The sequence below is a fragment of the Diadema antillarum genome, unplaced genomic scaffold, assembly GCF_040938485.1.
Source record: "Diadema antillarum isolate AM-2024a unplaced genomic scaffold, OU_Dant_1.0 seq00000776_RagTag, whole genome shotgun sequence".
In the NCBI taxonomy this organism is placed as follows: Eukaryota; Metazoa; Echinodermata; class Echinoidea; order Diadematoida; family Diadematidae; genus Diadema; species Diadema antillarum.
In genome coordinates, this window is record NW_027271665.1 from 112,539 (window position 1) to 135,478 (window position 22,940).

General features: G+C 36.9%; 1 protein-coding gene across 1 annotated transcript in view; it reads left to right on the plus strand.

The window, feature by feature from the left end:
• The first annotated feature begins 13,495 nt into the window (after window positions 1-13,495).
• Window positions 13,496-22,940, plus strand: part of LOC139738959 (uncharacterized) — a 32,609-nt gene continuing 23,164 nt past the window's right edge. Inside the window, exon 1 of the mRNA XM_071649577.1 lies at window positions 13,496-13,503. Within this exon, the coding sequence (XP_071505678.1) occupies window positions 13,496-13,503 (8 nt within the window). The remainder of the gene's footprint in view (window positions 13,504-22,940) is intronic.

The following is a 22,940-nucleotide window of genomic DNA, read 5'->3' on the forward strand; positions in this document are numbered from 1 at the left end:
ATATCAATAAAAGAATATAAGAAGATTACACATGTATACAAAATAAGTAACCCTGCCCCCTCCTAATGAATCAAAATGGCATAATTTTTCAATGACCAGGGGGGTGTTTCATCAACGCTTGTCAGTCGCTGACCAATTTCAGCAAAATCCTTGGTTTTGATTGGCTGAGATGCTCTGGTCGCTGACTGTTACTATGGTGATTCAAGTTGTCAGCGCCGACAAACGTTGATGAAACACCCCCAGATTTTAAGCAAACTAATTTGGCAGGGGAGTTTCTATACTTATATTGACTAATTTCCGTGTGAAAGTGAGAATGATCTTTTCAGTCATGCTTGAGTGAGCACGATTAAAGACAAAATGGTTGCTTTTTAAAAGTCACAAGAGTCATTTGGGGGTCTGTGAAACATTCCGTTTGTAGTATGTTTGTTTTTTGATCCATTCTTGGACCCACTGCACCTATCCTGACAGCGGTTTTTTTTTTTCCTTCGGTTACTATTCAACCCTCCGTTCAGTTTATTGAAAAAGTTGACATCAAACACTATTACCAACATGTTAAAACACATGCGTGAACACGAGAGGGAGTCGTTTGTGTTAAGGTTGAGCAAGTACACTGTATAGAGCAAAAAAAAAAAATGCTTTGATATATCTTGCATCAAACATTGGATGAAACAAACAAGATGCACTTAAACATTTACCAAAAACAAAATGCTTTACAGACCTCCACTCGTGAATTGTTAGAAGTAACCATTTTGTCTTTATGTGTGCTCACTCATGCATGACTCAGTAGATCACTCTCATTCTTATAGTATATTGCTTTTATAAAATCATTTTGTTCAAAAATTTACGCCAGTTTGGAGCGGGGGAAGGGGGAGATGGGTTTTGTTGTTGTTGTGTGAAGATGCATAATATTCCTTTGTGAGGTTTGTGCATTTTATGAAACCAAAACCTAGATTCAAAGTAATAGACAATGTCTACATAAGTGTGTGTTTGTGTGCTTATAAACGTGTAATAGTGTGTCCATGAAGCCATGTCAAAATTCACGTCTGAAGTTAACAAAAAAACTGCGAAAGGACTTGTCATCTTCAGTCCAATAACTGAAATGAGAATGAAACCCTGTTGCTTGTGTGCTTTCATCAGATGTGGTCAGTCTTATAGTGTGATGGTTGTGTGTGTGTGTGTGTGTGTGTGTGTGTGTGTGTGTGTGTGTGTGTGTGTGTGTGTGTGTGTGTGTGTGTGTATGGGGGGGGGGATGACCACAATTATCAACCCCTCCCCAAAACACAAACACGTCGTCTGAGTGGTCCAAAATATCAGAGTTCAGCTAAGGTTCATGTTTCTTAATTTAGGGATTACTGCATGGATCGTGCTCCCTGTCCTGGAAACATTGACGAAATAATTATGTATCCATTTAAGATGATGAGATAGCCTGCGAGTTTTGCTGCTCTTGAATTTGATCCTTTGTTTCTTAAATGTTCATTAGCATGTTTTTGTTTGTTCTTTGTTTGGTTGATTATTGTTTGTGTGCATGGACGGTGAACATGACAGTATACGAAAGGAGCTGCTGCGATCATAGTCTGGCTGGGCGGAACATCCGTTCTGCATCATGTTCTTCACTTTCGTCTCCAAGGCGACAGGAGCGGGAGCTAATTTTAGCTCCTCCTCCGCCGCTCCCAATTGGCTCGAACGGCTCATTGTGTTATCGCCTTGCGCCGTATCAGGTCTCCCGATGACTCATCACGTGACCAGCCATGCGCGGTGTCATACGTGTGTTCCTTGCCTTCACTTCTTTAGATCTTATAATGTGCTACACTTTCTGTGACTCAGAACTTTGTGGTTTTTGAGGTATCGAACTGTCGAGGAGAGAAGGGAGTCGGAAAGAACCATAAATGGGGTGGAGAACGTGAAGAGGAAGGGGAGAGGAGAGAAGGAGGGTATTTCATAGAAGTAAGCAGGAATGAGTAAGTTACAAGGGAATTATCACGAAATTAGACTGAAATCTATTTCCAGGATCGAAAGTTAATATAGGTTTTCCCATTCATTTTCAAACTTTTTTCATTCAATTTCACAAATGTTTACTTCAATTTCGTCGCAGGATGTCGGGAATAGGCCAATCTTACTTTCAAATTCGTCGTTTGTCGTTCATTTTCAAATAAAGTCCATTCAATTTAGTCATTTGGCATACATTTTCGTCATTTACAGTTCAAATTCGTCAGTCTCACTCGCATCACTCAAAACAGCAGGATCGATTTCGTCTTTTGTCAATCATTTTCGTTAAACTTTCATTCATATTCGTCTCATATCTCTGTCCGTTGTGATTTTCCAGTCATTCATGTATGTTTTTCTCTGTAACCGTTCACATGTTACATTCAGGAGTTAACATACACACAAGTCCCCCCCCCCCCCGCACACACACACACACACACACACACACACACACACACACACACACACACAGAACCATAGATACAGACACACGCACATGCAATCCGAGTACACACTGATACAAACAGACGTACCGTCTCGCAAACGAAAACACTGACACACGATTTCTAGGCAAACATGATTAAAGACAAAATTTAAGTGTACAATTGTAGCCTGTTTAATGTCAAAGAATAGATAACATAATTATGTTTGCTGCATTCCAGGATTAAAAGTTAAAATTTTGCTTCATGCATTATGATGCGAAAACCTGAACATTACGAGTCAAAGTTTAAAATGTGACACTGACATGCTGTCCTGCATGGGTTATGACTTTTGACTGTCGTTTATCCTTCAATCAATTTTGGTTGGCAGTCATGTTTTTCGTGTGTATTGTCTAAGCAAATGGTTAGGGAATCATGTGTAACGATACCATTTACGAGAGAAAGTAAAAATATGTCGGCTTAAAGTTGGTTCACCATCAAAATAAAGAATCGACAACATCTGACTAATTTGAATGAAAAATTCACGAAATTGTGTGAACAAAAACGAATTTGATCTTCACATTCTGTCATTCTGTGATCCGTCAGCGGAAGGGATGAATTTGAATGAGAATTGACGATTCTGAAAGCTATGTCTTTGAAAATGTTTGACGAAAAACGAATTACAATGACAATTGACGAAATTGAAGTTAGGATTTGTGTTCCGCGTGCTTCTCGTGACGAGATTGAATAATAAGTCTTTGAAATTGAATGATAAAAGTGCGAAAATGGATGGGAAAACCTATAGATGCAGTATAAAGAAACAGGCAAACTGACGTTGAAAGAGGATGTAGTACATAGGCCTATTACATGTATAAGAAGGTATTGTTTATAGAATCGTAGTAAAAGCCCCAGTCACATAATGCTCTGCGTCCGGCGTTACGTCCAAAAAAGTCATTTTTTCCGCGGACCCGCGCGGATCCTTTGCCGTCACCAGAAATTTGTACAAAACATGCGGGCAAAAAATGCGGGCGATACGGACAGATACGACCAGATGCGAATACTTGCGTCCACTTGCGGATATTCTTACGAATTGGCACATAATAGTTCTGAACACTTGCGGAGAGTTGCGCATTTTTTCGGATAGTTACGGATAGTTACAGATTGCAGGGGCGGATCCAGGAATTCCGTAAAGAGGGGGCGTGTTTACAAAATAAAAGGGGGGCGCACGCACCCCTCCCCCCATTTTTTCTTTTTATTTCTTTTGTTTCAACAAAAAATAAAGGGGGGGGGGGGGTGCGCCGGTTGCGGTCCTCCCTGGATCCGCCCCTGGATTGTTATGAATAATTATGGACAATTTGGTTTTCTCTTACGATCCCTGCTAAGTCAGTGTATTATGACAGCAAGGTTATCACATTTTGGACTGTCTTACATTGTACACTGGGGAAAACTGAAATTGATTTACGTACAAGTTGTGAAAAAATTGTAATCCTTTAATTTACTTTACAATAATAAAAGATATATGAAATTTTGAACTTGAAGTTTGAATTTTGTTTGTGCAACTCAAATATGAATAAACGTCATAAATGTAAAGAATGTATGTGACCGTGCATCACAAAACGAACAAAAAGTCGCACACACTGATCTTGTGTGAGGACTGAAAATAGGTGAAATGGGTCAACCGAGCCGATCTTGACTTGGCTACCCTGGGTAAATAAGGCCTTATCATTGTTATTATTATTATTGTTATTATTATTATTATTATTATTATTATTATTATTATTATTATTATTATTATTATTATTGTTATTACTATTATTATCATTATTATTATTATCATTAATTTCAGTTTAATCAGATAATCCCCTCATTGTTGTTACTCCGGTGGTTTCCATCCTGTTTTTTGTCCCATTCATCGCACAACCAGCACGGCTTGATAAAGATTAAGCGCTTGAATAGACACTGTACTTCAGAGCCTCTTTAGTTTACACTTTTTCTGAGTGTGTATATTCTTTCCAATATTTGATTTGAGTAATACATCATTTTAAAGCTTAAAGTCTGCTCTTTCAGAACATGCTCCTACTAAAATTTCATGTGTGGCGACTTTTTGTGTGTTTTGTGGTGCAGGGTCACATATAACATCACTATACCACAAATAAAATACAATATAGATCGAAAAGTTAAAGGGACTGTACAGTACCGGTTGAGGTAAAAAAAGGGATTCATGTTTTGAACATTTCTAAGTGAGATAATGAGAAACCTCTTATGAAATATGAAAGAACATGTAATTTTAAGAAGGATTCAACGTTTATTTGATGAAAATTGGTTTTGAAATGGCTAAGATATCCAAAAAAGTGATATAATTATAATAAGAAAAGGCGACATGCCACAACTTTATTACGATCTCTTTGTTTCACCTTGTTTTTGGATATCTCAGCCATTTCAAAACCGATTTTCATTAAATAAACTTTTGATACTCTTTAGAATTGCATGCTCTTTGACATCTCAAAGAGTGGTATCTGAATATCTCGCAAAATGTTAAAAGCTAAATCCTCACCTCGACCAGAACTGTACACACCCTTTAAACATTAGATTAAGAAAATATTACTTGCAGTCATGGAATAGACAAACTGTGGTTACGCTGTCGTTGTTCAGCGATATTCATGACTTACTGGGTTATGTTAAGGAGATATTTATGATAAAGCAATGCTTATTAAATTTACAGAAAAAAAAGACATCAAAACCATTAAACACCCCTGCCACACCCAAGTACAATATCAAGTCATCTCTTGAAGTAATGTATTTTCTGTTTGAATTTCTTGTATGCATGTCATTTTGTAATGCGCAGTAGAGTATATTTTTATAGTAGCTGCGCAATATAGATGTCCTTTATTATTATTATTATTATTATTATTATTAGTAGTAGTAGTAGTAGTAGTAGTAGTGGTAGTAGTAGTAGTAGTAGTAGTAGTAGTAGTAGTAGTATACAAAAAAAAATGTAATACACATTCGATGGAGCGTAAAGTGCATGGGTAAGATCTTACATTATAGAAATACCAAATTCGTTCTCATTTTATATAGTTGCCCCTGTCCCACACCTTCCCCGGCCAGAAAAGTTAATAAAATGCTATCACCCCATCCCCTACGCAAAATATTGCTTTTTTCGAAAAATATACATTCGAAGAGTACAAGAAAAAAAGTTCAGCACCAAGAGTCAACCGATGTCATGAGTACTATAGTTTACATGGTATATGGGTGCCACTTAAAATGACCATTAATTGTGGGAGAAATGTCATAATTTGACCATGCAGTTCTGCCTCTCCACCGCTCCGACTGTGTTGTAGCATTCTAAGGCGCTGCAGCTTGGCAACAGGAGTAGTGTGCTTTCCCACGGGTCTCTGTGTTCCCATGCGAGTGGAAAAGGGAAAACGTCGAAGGAAGCAATTGACCGCAACATCCGTAGCTGTCCGTAAATATCCGTAAGCGGACGAAACTGTTGTAATACGTTAACTTCCGGTTAATTTCTGATACTTACGATGGACGTAAGCGAACGCAAACGGACGGGAGGTAATTTTTTTTGCGGATGGTTTGCGACCAAGCCACGGGTAGTTACGTTCGGTTACGGATAGTTACGTTTGGTTACGGTTACTTGCGTAAGTTTGCGTCCGTGGCGTCCCTCTGCGAAATTTTGAACATTTCAAAATTTCGCAGGTTCGGCGACGTCATTTTGCGTTTCTTTACGGATGAGTTACGGACAGTTACGTCTACATACGTCCCTGCGGATGCCTGCGTCCACGCTGCGTCCCCCTGCGTCCACTCATTCGTATCTATCCGCGGCGGACGTAATCCATCGTAAAGCACTGTGTGACTGGGGCATTAGATTGGTATATGCTTCTATGAATGCGGCTATTCACAGCGTTAGTGATGTTTTAAGATGTAGGTTTACCGCTAGCGCGGCCAGAATGCGTAAGTATTCCTCCTATAGGGCGGAAGATTGGTAGTCTAGTGGATGTGACGCCGCCCACTATATAGCGGTCAGGAGGTTGCGGGTTCGAATCCCATTCGAGTACGACTAGTGTGCCCATGACTTTTATCATGGCTCAAACACTGATCAACTATGTTTATCCACTTCGAAGAAGGGACAATATTTGTCTATCAGATTCAACACAGTTTGTTATCCGTGTGAAGTCGTGAGACTAAATGAGTCCCATGAAATTAGCTACTGATTTTACGATTTTACCTCTGCCGTATGCACCTCTGACAAATGCACCTACCAATTCTGACCACAGGTCCTCCATTGGGTGTGTGTGTGTGTGTGGGGGGGGGGGGGGGGTCCTTATTTTATGTGCTATTTTACACATCATTACAGAAAGGCAGCACAACACAATCGATCTTGTTATACTGTATAAACTGTTGTTTTCACAAGGGTGTAATTTTCGTGAATTACGCGAATCACTGCTGGGACTCGAATTTAACAACACGCGAAAATGTTGCCACGCGCTAGAATAGTTAGTGCACTTTCGATAAGCCTCGGTATCAAATCGCGAAAGCAACATCTCGCCGATTGAAGTGTCCGCTACCTCCGCATTCGCGAAAATAATCTGTACGCAAAAATAAGAACTTATACAGTACTTGGAATCTACGCAATATCTATACGTCATTAAAGGGATGATATAGTATTGGTTGCGGTGAGAATTTAGCGTTGAAGATGAGGTAAGATACTTGAGATACTTAAAGACCACTTTATAAAATGTTAAAAAGCATACAATTCTAAGAGGAATTCAATGGTTTGAAATGGCAAAGATATCAAAAAACAAAGTAAAACAAAGCGACCCCATAACAAAAGGTAGATCCCACCTTTTGCCTTCGTTTTGGATATCTCATCCATTTCAAAACCAATTTTTCATCAAATAAACTTTGAATTCCTCTTAGAATTATGTTATGCTCTTTCATATTTCATAAAAGGTTTCTCATTATCGCAAACAATCATCATCAAAAAATGTTGGAAACCTCAAGTCCCTTCTCATCCAAAACTGTACCATCCCTTTAAAGTGACGAGGGTCCGGAGTAAGGGTCACTGATCGTGGCAGTAGCCAAATGAGGGTGGGGTGGCCATCAACTCGAAAATAAGACGGACTGTGCCTCAGTTGACCCTATTGACGAAATAGCATTAGCTTATAAGATCAAGATCAATGTGTGATTAGCACGTCCTAGCATTTAATCACAGAATCCGTGTACGTTGATATGACTGCCAACTGACGCAGCCCAAGTGAAAACATAAATTTCCAGTTTACTTACTACTACTTCTTCTACTTCCTACTTTCTAAAGAGAGAAAAGAAAAACAAAACAACACACAATCAAAACACTACACATTCGTTGCCAGCATTTACACTGATTAAACTACTGTAAACACTGTACTTAATAAAGGACGATTCATCTGTGAAGAAAAAAACAACAACAACAAGGGTGATACGTTTTTGCTAAAACTGGCCGTCCCTGAACTTTAGACCCCAATATCCGGTCCAAGAATAACGATGTTTTAATGCTTAATTGAGCTGTCAGGGTGCCATGGTGACAACTCTTCTCTTCTTCCCTGACTTGATAAGGCACTTCCGCTTCTACTGGTATCAACTTCCATCACTACCGACTACCCTTTTTTTTAAAAAGAGGATTTAGCTTGATTCGATCGGGATATAAAGTGAGGAGTCCGGCCAAAAAACATCCGTGATCATGACTGTTCTCTGGCCAACTGCCGTTATGGAAACCAGACATACATCAGGGTTAGCCGCCAACCCCCTCACCAACATTCGGTTCAAATTTTTTGCAGTGGCATGTTGTTCGGAATCTTTGTTGCCACTGAAATGAAATGGACGAAAAAATTATGATGTTCGTTATACCAAAGGTTCGGTCTATCCGCACTTAAGATGAGACTCGTTATTTTGTATACCTAGAAATTTGTTCATCGAAAATGAATTAGGGCTCGTTAATCCAAACATTTTGCAGCGTTTTACGGGAAGGTTGTTATGGTAAAGGTTCATTAGTCAGAAAATGAAATAAAATTCTTTCTTTCCTAGGTTCGTTAATCCGAAAATGAAATAAGCGTCGTCATTTCAAAGATTAGTTCGTCCAAAAAATGAAATAAAGTTCTCTATTCGATCCGTAAGTTCGCTAAACAGAAAATGAAACAAGGTTCGTTATGCCGAAGATTCGTTAGTCCGAAAATGAAACAAAGTTCTCTATTCCATCCGTAGGTTCGTTTAACCGAAAATGAAACAAGATTCGTTATGCTGAAGGTTCGTTAGTCCGAAAATGAAATACAGTTCTCTATTCCGTAGGTTCGTTTAACCGAAAATGAAACAAAGTTCGTTGTGCCGAAGGTTTGTTAGTCCGAAAATGAAATAAAGTTCTTTATTCCGTAGGTTCGTTAAACCGAAGATGAAATAAGTGTCGTTCATCCAAACACGAAAAAACCACAAATAAACAAAACAAAACAAAACAAACAAACAAACAAACAAACAAACAAACAAACAAACAAACAAACAAGAAAAGTGTGTACTAACGAACTTTCGGAATTACGAAAATGACTGGACAGTGCACGAGGATAAAGCACCTCGACTACACCGTATAGGCTGTCCGTGACTCGAAACGGGGACTCCATGTTTGAGCGTTATAGTGCAGCGTTACCACAAGGTTGCAACAGCTCCTCAATCGTTATTCCTGCATGAACAATGTTATTTCTACGGACGTCGGTGGTTGTCACCTTACTCTGCCAAATGTGAGATGCTGAAAAGTATGGGGAAAGATTCAGCGCTTCAATGTCTTTCCACGCAGGGAGAGCATTGATCACGGAGTCGCGATTAAAAGTCAGTATTCAATTTCTGTTACCGCGATTCGAGAAACTGGAAATACACCCTTTGAACTGTGTCGAACTCCTGATAAAAATTCATGGTTAATGCTGTCATATAGGTTAATGCCGTCATACAGGTTAATGCTGTGAATAAGTATATTATGTATATGAATTGGGCTGTTATCATAGACCATAGTTATCATAGTTAATGTTATTTGATGAGATGATTTTCAATGAAGAGTCTCGCAGATGATATTATTAAGCAGCATAGAGACTTACGTATGGATATATGTATGATTCACCTTCATAGATTCACAGTGATAAACAGTTACTGCATACCAGTGATTGTTATGTTATGTTATCCCATCTTCTCCGATATGTTTCATTTTGGGTGGTTAAACAGCCTAATTTAGACGAATGGGTGAGTTCGGGTGGTAACAAACTGTGACATTGATAAAGACTCTGTCCCTGTGGATTGGTGTCATGAATGGTATCCCTTGTCCAGCATAGTTTATAAGTGTTTTACTGCAGAAGAAACGGAAATCACAATACTGTAGGCATAAGCATATGTGAGGGGGGGGGGGGGGGTGCTGTATGTGTGTGCGTGTGCGTGCGTTCGCGCACGCGAGTGAAAGTGTGTGCACCCGCAGCCACAGTACTGTCATGATAAATATGTGTAGTAGCAGGTTGACAGTCGCTGTAGGCTTGCCTGTTGTTTTTGTTGACACCTGTCCCAGATTACTCACAAGACTTAAAAGGATTAAAGAGATTAACATTGCACTTTATTGACACACACCTCCTACCTCTCCCCCCTCCGTTTTTTAGTAATATCAAATTTCATTACGCAAGACTTCACGAGTAAGCATAACCAGAGAAGTTGGTACTGTAATGCTTTCTTAGCACACATTGTAACAAAAACAGTGGACTATACAGAACAATAAGGTTTCTTTGCAACTGATTGACAAATTGCCCTACATCGATGTTTCATGAATTTGAATAATAAGGTTTCTATCATGCCTTCCTCTACACACCTGGATAAAACACATGTCTTTTGCAAATGCTGGCAAACTACCCAAACTTAACTTTGTACCATCAACTATCACATCTATGCCCCTTCTTTTTTTTTAAAAATTAATTTCCTTTCGTTTCATTGTATTTCATTCTAATAAATTCAAATTGATTTATATTCAATTTACTGCTCTGCATTGCATTACATTGCACTACATTGCATTAATGGTTGTTATTTTCACGTACTGTAATAAAGAAGGGCCTGCTTCTAAATTATAGTAAAACATAGTTGCACGCAAAGCACAAGTACAGTATGAGACCGCTGTACTTTGCTACATATGAATCAGCTTTGAATATATTCCAACGAAGAGAAAATGAGTTTATGTGCCATAGAAATGAATGGTTCCTCTGCTTGTGAATATGATACAGTTTCAGAGAGGAACAGATATAATATTACTCACCGGATTACGAGAAACGAAGGCAATGCTTTATGTTATACATCCCCTAGTGTAGAGGAACATAATCTCTTCAAGAGCAGCGGACTTCAGGTCTAAATCACATGACAGTGACGAGAACTCCAAGGTCCAATAAAGGTTTTGATGGAAACATGAATTTAGATCTGAAAGAGCAAATAAGTGTTTATGAACTTCATAGAAATATGATACCTGAAAAAGGATATAATGGGGATTTCTTATAACAAACATGGGTTTAAGTTTAAAAAGGAATGCATTTCGTCAATGAAATGTAAATCCTAATTACTGTACAAGTAGTACAGGAACATTAAGTGTCAAAAACATACTTTGAGATAACGTTTCAGTAATTTTTTTTTTTATTTTTTAGTGCAGCTTGCCTTGTTGATTTTCTTTTTATTCTGATGGATTCGTGATAACATTTTCTAGAAGTATATTCTCCGGTATGATGGCATTGCAATTTAAAATTGGCTCAAGACTGAAGTTTCTGAAACATGCAGTGCTTTGAGTAGAATTTATTATATTTTGCTCTCATAAGAAATCACGATGGCTTCAAATTCTGTAACGGGGACGCACTTTACGAAAGAATGCAAACTGATAGAGGTTAGATACTTTAAAGATGAGAAGAATTTTGCCCTTGAATTGAGAATTATATGACAGAGAGGAAGAGATAAATACACAAATATATATATATATATATATATATATATATATATATATATATATATTAACAAACAGACTGATAGATAAATATACAGATGAGAAGATATATAAGGAGATGTAATAATGAAGCAAACACAGACAGAGAGAGAGGGGGGGAGGGGGGAGAGAGAGAGAGAGAGAGAGAGAGAGAGAGAGAGAGGAGATGATATAGTTGTCAACATAGCAGGAAAGTATAGCAGATATAATTGTAAATAGTGTAATAGAAACAAGCGAGATATAGAGGTAGATATTATCTTAACAGAGAAATAGCAGGACAGATATAGATGAATGACACACTGTAGAGTAGGATTATGGTATCATCGAACATAATGTGGACAGATATAGGTATAAGTATTTACATAGGACAGATAGATAAAAAAAAGACGGAAAGACAGAAAAACAGAGAGACAGAAAGACAGATAAACAGAAAAAGGATAGACAAAGAGAACAATAATGTATATATATATATATATATATATATATATATATATATATATATATTGAAACAAAGAGAGGGAAAATTGACCAGAAACAAATAATAGATAGTGAAAACTTTGAGTAAAGAAAGACTAACAGACAACGGATAGACACATAATAGATAGACAGATAAATAGATAGATAGATAGATAGATAGATAGATAGACAGATGACAGATAGAAAGGCAGATGAATAGAGAGATAAGGAGATGTAATAATGAATACAACACAGACAAGGAGTCAGGGTCGAAAGGGCTGTTATAAGCGTGTGACTCTTCGTGACTGGTGATGTCACTCTGACGCATCGTCACCCCTCGTCTTGCCCCGTTCTCTCGGGGACAGGGGCGCGTGTCTGTGGCGCAGGAAGGAAATCCATAGCAAGAACTGCGAGCTTCAGAGTGCGGGGAAAAAAAGAACAGCAAGAAAGGCCACTTGGTCTACGCGAGAGTTCGCTTATAGCATTGCGAGAACTTTGCGAAACTTTAAACGCTGACAACGACAACCAAGTGAAAAGTTCAGCATGTACACTCCTCTAAATTCTCTCTTTTACAAGGGAATTACATGAATTTTTCGCGAGACGTAACTGAAGTGATGTTTGTCTCTGAAAATAACATGTTTGAACTTCGTTAGAGCTGTGAAAATCGTCGATCATAGGCCATTGTGCTGGATTGAGCGTACAACGAAAAGTTGTCGGAGCCAAGGCAAGTGCACAGTAAAGTTGATGGATGAAAGCAACGTAAAAAGGTAACGATTCCACGTCAAATTTTCGCAGAGGTTTCATGCCTGTCAGAGTGTTGTGCGCAAAGTGTAAGATCAACATAATCGTCTTGTTTTGTTTTGTTCAAACGTTTAGAATTTTCATTTCTGTATGGGTGAGACCTTTTATGAGAACCAACGTTTCTTACAACAAGGAAAAGTTCAGTTGACCGCTGCATACAGTCATCGTGAGCATATTGTTACGTCATAGAGGGATGGACTTTCTTCAGACCGCATAACTACCCTAGTTCCTGAACACTTCTGGGGAGTTCAACTGCCTTACGAAAGCGCCTTCATTTTAGTCTCGCGTATCTTCTTGTCATATTCTAAGTATCAAAGCTGAGGATTTTCACCATGTGACAGACTGGATCACAGATTTGGACTGAGCCATAATCTCGGGGGAAAATCATCATTGTTCCTTGTTCTTCGACAGTGAAGTTGTTCTTTTTTTGGCAAGGACCGCCATCAATACCCAGCCTAGTCCCAGGACGTGTATACATTCATATGCAAAAGAGACAAGACATGAAGGAAAGGTCAACTTTGTGGGCGTGAACTTTAATGTCAACCAGTTATATGATTTTCTCTTGGTGGAGAGAGGAATCCGTTCGCCAGTCTCGTGTGTACATTTGGATATTGGTGGTCTTTTTTCCTGTTTTCCGGAGCCTGTTTTCAACAGTTTAGGGGGAAAATCGACGTACTTTTCTTGGAGTCACAGCCTGTTAGAAGAACTTGCGAAGGAAAATAATGGAGATAAGGGACATTCCCGCGACCGTCTGCAGGAACCTATGGACTCTAGTCGCCGTCTACCTGATCCTTGTGCACACAGAATATGCAATATGCGGAGGTGAGTAACCTATATCGTTAAGTCCTATGCTGCATTTGTGTCTAAGGAACGTATTAATTCGAGAGGACTTTCATTCTGTATAGTTAATATCTTCCGTGGCAGGGCTTTGGACAGTGTGTACAACGCTATAAGAGTTTTCTGTGTTAATTGGCACTCAAAGCAGATAAATGGTTAAGTGAGTATTAACGTACCGTAAGCGCAATCGTGTCAAATAGCAAAGATAAAAATCATTGGAGAATCTCAAAACATTCCACAGACTGTTGAGGACTATAGGTTACTGCGGGTATAATGTGTCGGTCTGATACGATTGTGTTTAATTGTTCGTTTTGTATGAAAGTAATGTATACCCATGACTAGATTGTCACAAGTTTTGCATTAAGTTTGTCATGTCTTCATTCGTCCTTACAGAGAAATATAGGCAACTTCCTAAATATCACTTACAAATTCGAAGTTCTCGAACAAGTTTTAATGTCACTGTAATAGTATCTGCCAAGCGACAAATTTTAAACAACAAAAATATAAATAATCTAAAAACAGAGGAGCGTGGTTTTCATAGCAACGACTTGATTTCCTCGCGTGATATTGCTATATAAATTGGCAACACTACTCGATGAGGATTAGCTGCATGACGTAAGCTTTGTGAGAACTGCCGGAGATTAAATCAGTACCACCGAATGGATGACAAGATAGCCATCTTACATCTCATAAAGCTGTACACTGTAAGAACATCGGCGTTAGATTTAACACCACGGGTGTTAAATTAAACACCGATCAAACTTCAATAAAGGACCACACCCACAGGTGTTAAAAATGCACTGTGATGGTGTTGAAAAGTGTTCACCTGACATTTCGTGGTGTTAATTTGACACTGTACCTGGTGTTATTTTGACACTGTACTGGTGTTAATTCAAAAATGACACCACATGGTGTTGATTTGATATTTGTTGGTGTTAATATCAATGGTTTAACACCCGTCCAGCTTCAGTAAGAGACCACACCAGCTGGTGTTACTTTGGTGTAAATTTATTTTCACATTTTTTCAAAAATCTAGTATTTTAATGTAAAATTCTTGATCGTCTTGTTTAAATTAAAAATCAACAAGAAGTGCAGTTACCAAGAAACTCTTCAAAAAACAGTTTAAAATTTGGAAATGACACCCGGAGGTGTTAATTTAACACCATAAATGAGCACCGAAAATTTAACACCAGCTCGGTGTTCACTATTTAACACCGGACTTTTTGCAGTGTATAGTCTCGAGTCCAGGTAATTCAACAGTGTTAGTCACAGAGAGAAATATTTAGTTATTTTTTCCACTTTCATGAACATTGATTAACAAGAATTCTAAGCAAATACAAGCTCTTCCTTCCAGTGTACTTAAAGGGATCGTATAGTTTTGGTTGAGACCTAACTTCATGTTTCGAAATTTTTTTGATTAGATAATGAGAAACATCTTATGAAATCTGAAAACATGTATTTCCAAGGGGAAATCAACGTTTATTTGATGATAATTGGTTTTGGAATGGCTGAAATATCCAAAACAAAGCGATCATATAAAAAGGTGGGACCCACCTTTTATTACAATCGCTTTGTTTTACTTTGTTTTGGACGTCTCAGCCATTCCAAAACCGATTTTCATCGAATAGAATCTGAATTCCTTTTAAAGTGGTATGCTTTGTACTTATTTCATAAATGGTTCTTGGTATCTCACAAAAAAGTTAAAAGCCCAATCCTCGTTTTCACCAATCATCCCTTTAAAGTTTTTACTTGATGTGTCTAAGCTGGAGCGAAAATTTGATGAGACTTGAGTTAAGCATTCTTAGGTAGGATAGCACGCGACACGGATATTGCGCTTAGACATGACTTGACTGTGTAGTGAGCTATACCCTGATAAAGGCAATCACTGAAGGTAGCTTTATGTTGAAGACAAATTGCAGTTTCCGGTGCTAATTTCAGTACCAAGCGTTGACAGGAAGGGTTACATTATGACGTGAAATATTTTAGAAAATATTAAGTGCAGGAAAGCGCAGAAAACAAGGAAAACGCAGAATGGACAAGGAGTAATGATAGTGAAAAAAGTTAGGGATGGAAAAGAGGGACATTGAAGAAGGAATAAAAGGGTAATAAAGAAAGTAGCAGTTTCGACTTTAGAGTAAGAGAAGGAATGTTTAAGATGATTAGATGAGGAGGGGAAAATGAAGAAACAACACTGGATCGGAGAAAAAAAAAACCACTTTAACCAAGAATCTATTTAAAGCACGGCAAACTTGGCAGCGATGTACTGATCGTGCGCTCGTGACGTTTATAACCTGTCGAGTATAAAGCTGGGCTTGTCCAAATTGTTTATCCTTGGATACTATCATCACACAACAGTTGTCAGAGGTTGAAAGGGAAAATGCTAGTTCTTGGTATTCTTCTTCTTATATACCTCCCGGATTATCTGTATGGGCATGATGTCAATTATAAGATATTGCGTCACTACAAGACGTAATAAAGAACGTATCACAATAATGATGCAGTCATCAACACAGCCTCATTTTATTTATCTGAAAAACAACGAAAAGAAAAAAATCTTTTTGACAAGCTAAGCTTTATTTGAGATGATACCTCTCGTCCCATACGCATATTCCAATTCTCAAAGAAGGGCATCGTATAGATAGATGATTTATCTGCTTGTCATAGTTATTATGGAGAGATGTATTGCCATACTCATTTGTTTAATTTGAAATATGTAAAAGTATCAAAAAATGAAGAATAGCCCAATCTTCATCAAGAAACAAGCTCCAACAATCTTATCTATTTTCATTTCTTATTTGATTCGATTTCATCGTTATGATTTTGATTACCTCCAATCATCATGATTATTAAAAAAAGATGATACACCCAACACCTTAATTCCTTTCTTACCAACATTGACTTTTTAAATGAGATGCAGATGAACAAGCGACACACACATAAGTTTAACATCTGAGAATCCACTCACTTTCGCCAACTGTCGAATGCTAGAAATTATTAAGATTGCCTCTTTGTTGTTTTAGAGCGTACATGAATATAGAATCTCGGTAAATCCCTCGGGATGCCCTGGTCGAAGAAATTACCAAGGCGATAGGTTGTCGAGCCCCAAAATATAAATTAAGGTAAAAATGAAGTAAGCGCATGCAGTGACCACTTTGAGCCTCAAACAGCCATTTTTGTTTAGTGCCGTTTCCAGCAGGGTACGAAATAACTTCCACACCATCATCAAATTAACTTTTGTATTAAAGTAGAGTATGAAATACTACTTCTTCTACTACTACTACTTGTATCAAGATGATTAGATAATGATGATAATAAAAGTGATGATGATAACAATAATAATGATGATGATAATAATGATAATGATGATATTAATGATAATGATAATAATAATAATGATAATGATGATATTAATGATAATAATAATAATGATAATGATAATAATAATAATAATAATAATAATAATAATAATAACAATTTGGACGATGTGGGTGTGCTCAACAGAGTGCAAACACTAAAAAAAAGCAGCATTTCTCGGAACAGAGATGAAAACTAAGAAAAAAGGCATTTAAAGTTTGAATTTCTATAGTGGAACTTGAAAGTTATCTCCAACAGACATCTTGTCATGAGAGAGACAATTCTGAATATAATAATAAAAATGATAACAATGATAACAAAATGTTAGAGGTTTCATCAAATCACACCTGAAAGAAAGTTATGGAATTTTGCAGTTTTACATGGTTATCTTCACGAAACAATTCAATTCAATTCAATTCAATTCAATCATAGTTTATTTCCAATCATCGAAAATCAAAAACATAGTACAAAGTATACATGTGATGAAATAATATTGTTCAAACGTTTGCAAAAGATTCATGTAATATATATACGAAACAAATTACAGAACAACATATATGTACAATATATAGAACAACATTATAGAACATTATAGAACATATACAACATTATAGAACAACATATATGTACAACAATGATATTAATAGTAATCTGATGTGCAGATTACGTGAGATGATGACGTCACAGATAACCTCATAGGTCTACAGGGGACCCACACACAAGATCTTTACAAAATGTCTTTCTTCTTTTCTTTTCTTTATACATAAAATCGGAAAAGAAGCGATTTCATCTTTTTTCATTTTATCATTATTCTGGTGTCATGTACTGACATTTTCATTTCATTTCATTTCATTTTCAACAAAGAGTGTCAATGTACAAAACCCAGCACGAAGAAAGAAAAACAATATACATGACATGTACTTCATTACATGACATTGTAATATACATACTTGTACGTATTACTAGTATATGTTGCATTCATCAAAATATGGTATAAAACAATGAATTGAGTAAGAAATAGATAATGCTATTTACTGCATCATGTTGAAAATGTTGAAAACGGAGGGGAAGCTATGTTGTAATATACATGTCATACAGTCATACACTGACTTTTGTTGGATTGAAGTAAGTGATAATTGAATTAAATTGAATTGAATTGAATTGCACTGAATTGAATTGAATTGAATTCACATAGCTGCAAATGATGCCTTGTAGGGAAGAAGGAGTTGTGATTGCTACAACCCCGACCAACAGCATGTTTGCTAGTATACTGCTGAGTAGGAATTTGTGCGTTATATCACAATACTGGGCTATAACTGTACAGCGAGACGTTAAATGCTAGAAAAGAACACATTTTGAATGCTGCCAAATATTGCAAAGATTTTTTTTCTTCTAGATTGGCCTTAAATGTTTATTTGCTGTGAAGGGAAAACAAATCTTACGTTTGAGTCAATGTTAATTTTGTCATGAAAACTGTGAGAGACACATGCACTTCTATGGACCTTTTGGCTCAAAATGCTTGGTGTTCACAATACGATGTTGTACAGCTGAATTTATTAATTTGAATATATTCAATGCGTGTCTTTTATTAAGTGATTGATGCTGCATATTTTTTTTTAAAGATGAAAACAGCTTAGAGCAGTACTATTGACCTTTCACATTTTATATTAAAAAAAGAAGAGAATTCATGAAGACATGTAACATTCATCACACTGCCTTTGTGTGGGCACAAAAAAAAAAATCTGAAGTTGTTCATATTATTCGAATAATGTTTTGAATTTCAAAATCAATTTAGATACACATTGTAAAAATCTTCTCGAATGGAAAATTATCATTATCATTAAACTTCATTCAACTTCATTCAATTTATAGTCTTTTTTCAGCACTAGCCATCAGACAGCAATTGCCAATTTGATAGTCTTGCAAATGTTTATTCTTACATTTTTTTTTTCATGTCAAGTTTTTAGTTTCCACTAAATGGCACCAAAAAAATGCATTGATTTCATATGTGAAATTGTGTGTGTGTTTTTTTAATTGCATTTAATCATAATTCTTGCCCATTTGTCCCACTCCTTTATGGTTGTTCTTGGTATGTCTTGGTTCCTTCCTTTTGGATGTTCTTTTCTTGTCCTTATTCATTGCAAATCTGATTTCTTTTTTATGTGACTCGCGATTTGTAATAATAATAATAATAGAAATACAGGGTACTTATAATGCGCAACTTCCACATAGTTAACGTGCTCAAGGCGCAGTAGAAGAGTAAGTTATGAAATACAAAAATCATTACACAAACATGTACATGAAAATGAATAACACAATAATGATAATGAAAAAATACACATCATAATATACAATTCTACTGCAAAATGGTCATGAACAAATGAGTCTTGAGGGCAACTTTAAAGGAGTCAACATTCGAAATGTGACGGATAGCTTGAGGCAACTGATTCCACAGGTAAGGTCCAGCATGTTGTGCAAATGACCGATCCCCCCATGATTTCTTCGTTTTTGGAACAACAAGCAATCTACAATCGGATGACCTTAAACATCTGGAAGGATTATAAAATGTCAGTAAATTAACATTGTACTCTGGGGCAGTGTATAATGACATACAGTTTTAACATCGTATATTTGTTCACGGGATCAGCCTCGAAAGGCCAATGGCCTACTGCTGATTTCCTCCACCGTTTATTTTAATTGTTATGTCAATCTTCAGCACACACTTTTTAACTTTCAACTATGATTATGTACTTACCCCAAAATAATCTTTGGTTTGTATATGTATATATTTTGATTGTATAATTATATGGTTTTTACTTAACTTGTGGAAATAAACTAAACTCTAAACTTAAAAAAAGTTTAATTAACATGTAAATTTTATTGGAAACTGCTAGATTTGAAACTCAAAGTTATTTCATTTATCTCTACTACATTTGGAGTGTGACATGATGAAACCATTGCCATAGTATGCTAAATTCTTTTTATATTTGAATATGAAATATTAATGAAGAAATCTCTGCAGTATTGTGAAAAAAACAACAACAACGACAACAAAACACATACCAATGTGATTGTCATTGCGCGATGTGTTTCCAGTCAATATCGATGCTCAGTGAAAACAGGGAAGTTTTGATCTCTATATCTCTCTTATTTTCAATTCAATTCAAGTTCAATTCAAATTCATTCCCATTTCCGACAAAAATAATAACATACAGTTCACTATTTTGTTTACAAATAATGTAAACAATGAACAGAATTTATGTGAGTCAAAGTTCCTTAAAATATCATGTACTCGTGTAAGCGTTATGTATATTGCTTTGTATTACTTTATGTGGAAATAAAATCACTTGAATTAAACTGAATTGAATATATGACAATAGCAAATAACATTGAAATAATGAATTTTACGTCAGAATTTGATGGAACCCTAAGCCATTGTGTTCCTCTGATCTTATCGTATCCATCAAATACAACGTAAACGCGATATCGACTTGAACGTTAAGATTACGGATAAGATGATATCTGAGGATTACGAATAGGGAGACAGTCTCACGTTAGGACACGTGACAGCATCTAATTATTGAAGAAAATAAGCGTTCTTAATCAGATGCAATGGCCAAATTCTGGTAAACACTTTACAACGCAATTCCACTCAGTGTTCAAATTTGCTTTAACAGATAAAGTAAATCTGAGTCGGACAAATCTATAGAGATGTAGCAAAATCGGACCTAAAATAGGAAAGTTATGTAATTTTAGATTTCCACATGTTTCACGAAACTGTGGTGATTTTAGACAGTGTAAATGTTAGCTCCTCGTAAGTCTCCTTTTGTACTGCACACATTAGTATCTTTACTAAATTTTCCTTTCTTTGGTCATGGGATCAATTAGAATATGATGTATTATTCGCATCAAACTCTTGTAGTCTTGTCACATGCGAGGGATTTTTGGAAAAAAAAAACAACTTTCAGGAGGGAAAGTCGCTGCAGTTATAGAGTGATATACCAACATGGCCAATAACGTGATTTTAATGGTACTTTTGTGTGTGTCAGATGTTAGTACCACCTTTTCGCAAATGACACTTAAATTTCACATGTATAGGGCAAACGCTTTCAGAAGAAACAGGAACGTACACCAAACATGTCAACAGTTAATGTGTTATTGAAAATATCCATTTAAGAATCCTTCGGTTGCCGACCTCGTAGAACTGACGTGTCTTAACTTTGAGGGGACGTTTTCCCCTTCTTGACTAATGTTGGAAGGCCTTGATATGTGATGATTAATGAACAATGTAGATTTGTGACAGCTGCAGCGCATATCTGCCGAATTAAATCTGACTGGTCGACATTAGAGGGCAATTGAGCTATAATTGCTTGTTCATTCTACTTTTTAAAAAATCTCCCTTTCTCCCCCTCTCTATCTTTCTCTCTCACTTTATCACACACACACACACACACACACACACATACACACACATACACACACACATACACACACACATACACACTCACACACACACACTTACTCACAACAAAGTTGCTTCTCTCTAACTTTCCTGATTGAAAATTTGAGAATTGAGATTTGTCATGCAGTGTATTTGTGACAACGGAACTTCGAGATAATGCATGAAATGATCGAGGGAAAGGGAAAGGGAGGAGGGGGGGGGGGGTGACGAGGAGGGAAGAGGGAGGGAGGAAGGGAGTGTTGTCAAGAGAAGAATAACAATGGCTGGACTATTCCATTTTGTGTCGAGGGGAGCAATTCTCCCTGCCATGTGGGCTCTATATGCGTCAAGATTATTGACCCGTGTGATTATCTTTCAGATTGATATGACTTTCAGAAATAGCTATAAGATGTTTTAAAGTTGTATGATATTCCATTCTCAACCTCTGTCGAAGCGACTCGGAGGAAAGAGACCAACACTTAAGCCAGCAGAAGGATCAAAAAGGCCAAATCTTAGATTTTGCTGCCGCCAAGAAACCTTATTTCGAAGAAATAAATGAATAAAAACAAACAAACAAATACACGAACAAACTAACTAACGTCTTGGGCAATAATATTGTTTTCTCTGTCAGGTCGAATCAAAATGAAACTATCAAAGAGATTCTTTCTTGAAAAAATCAGAATGCAATGTTTTGTTTATTATTTCAGGTAAGTTCAGACCAGTTTTTTTTTTTTGTTGTTGTTGTGCAACCTTTAGGTCAACTTTACAATATCAAAATTACAAACGGATTTTTACATTGATAACTTCCAATATGATTAAACTGTCTGAATGCAATTTCAGGGTCTAAAAATATAACATCTTACCTATATTTTGCAGAAAACCCCATTCAATTTGGTTAAGTGGTCACAGAAAAATGTGAATCGTTGTGAAGAATGTCGTGGATGTGATTCTTCCAAGTTTAGCACTTGGATGCTCTTGGCACTGCATATCTATGTGTGAACACAATGGAAAGAACTTGGAGGAAAAGGATTCCTGACATGCTCTACAAACCCCCCCCCCCCCCGATTTCTCTTTGACCGCTGAAGCAAATCGGATGGGGTTTCTGCAAGTCGTGGGTAATAATTTATAGTTTAATACCCTTAAATTGTATTTGAAGTGATTCACTATTTTATCATTGCGGAACGTCCTGTTGTATATATTATATATTTAGACATAAGGTATGTCAACTCGGAATTGGGATGGACTTTGCAAATCTCTGCGGATGGAAGATACAGGCAGGCAGAATTGATAAGGACAGAAGTGTAGGCTAAAACGTCTAAACAGGAGTTCCCTAAAACACACACACACACACACACACACGCACACACACAAACCACACCACACACCACACACACACACACACACAACAAACACCCAAACAGAAAGTTCTACGCGGAACTGATTTTCTTTTGCGATATTGATTAAGAGAGAGATGTCCTCTGAAAATTGACAAAGAGGAAGGGAAGTGCACAGCCATGCCAGAGACGCTCATAGAGAAAATGTTTCAAAGTTTCCTTCTGAACCCTTTCGGTGCCAGGACTTTGGACAGTATGTACAACACTATGTGGTTTTCTGTGCCTATCGGCAC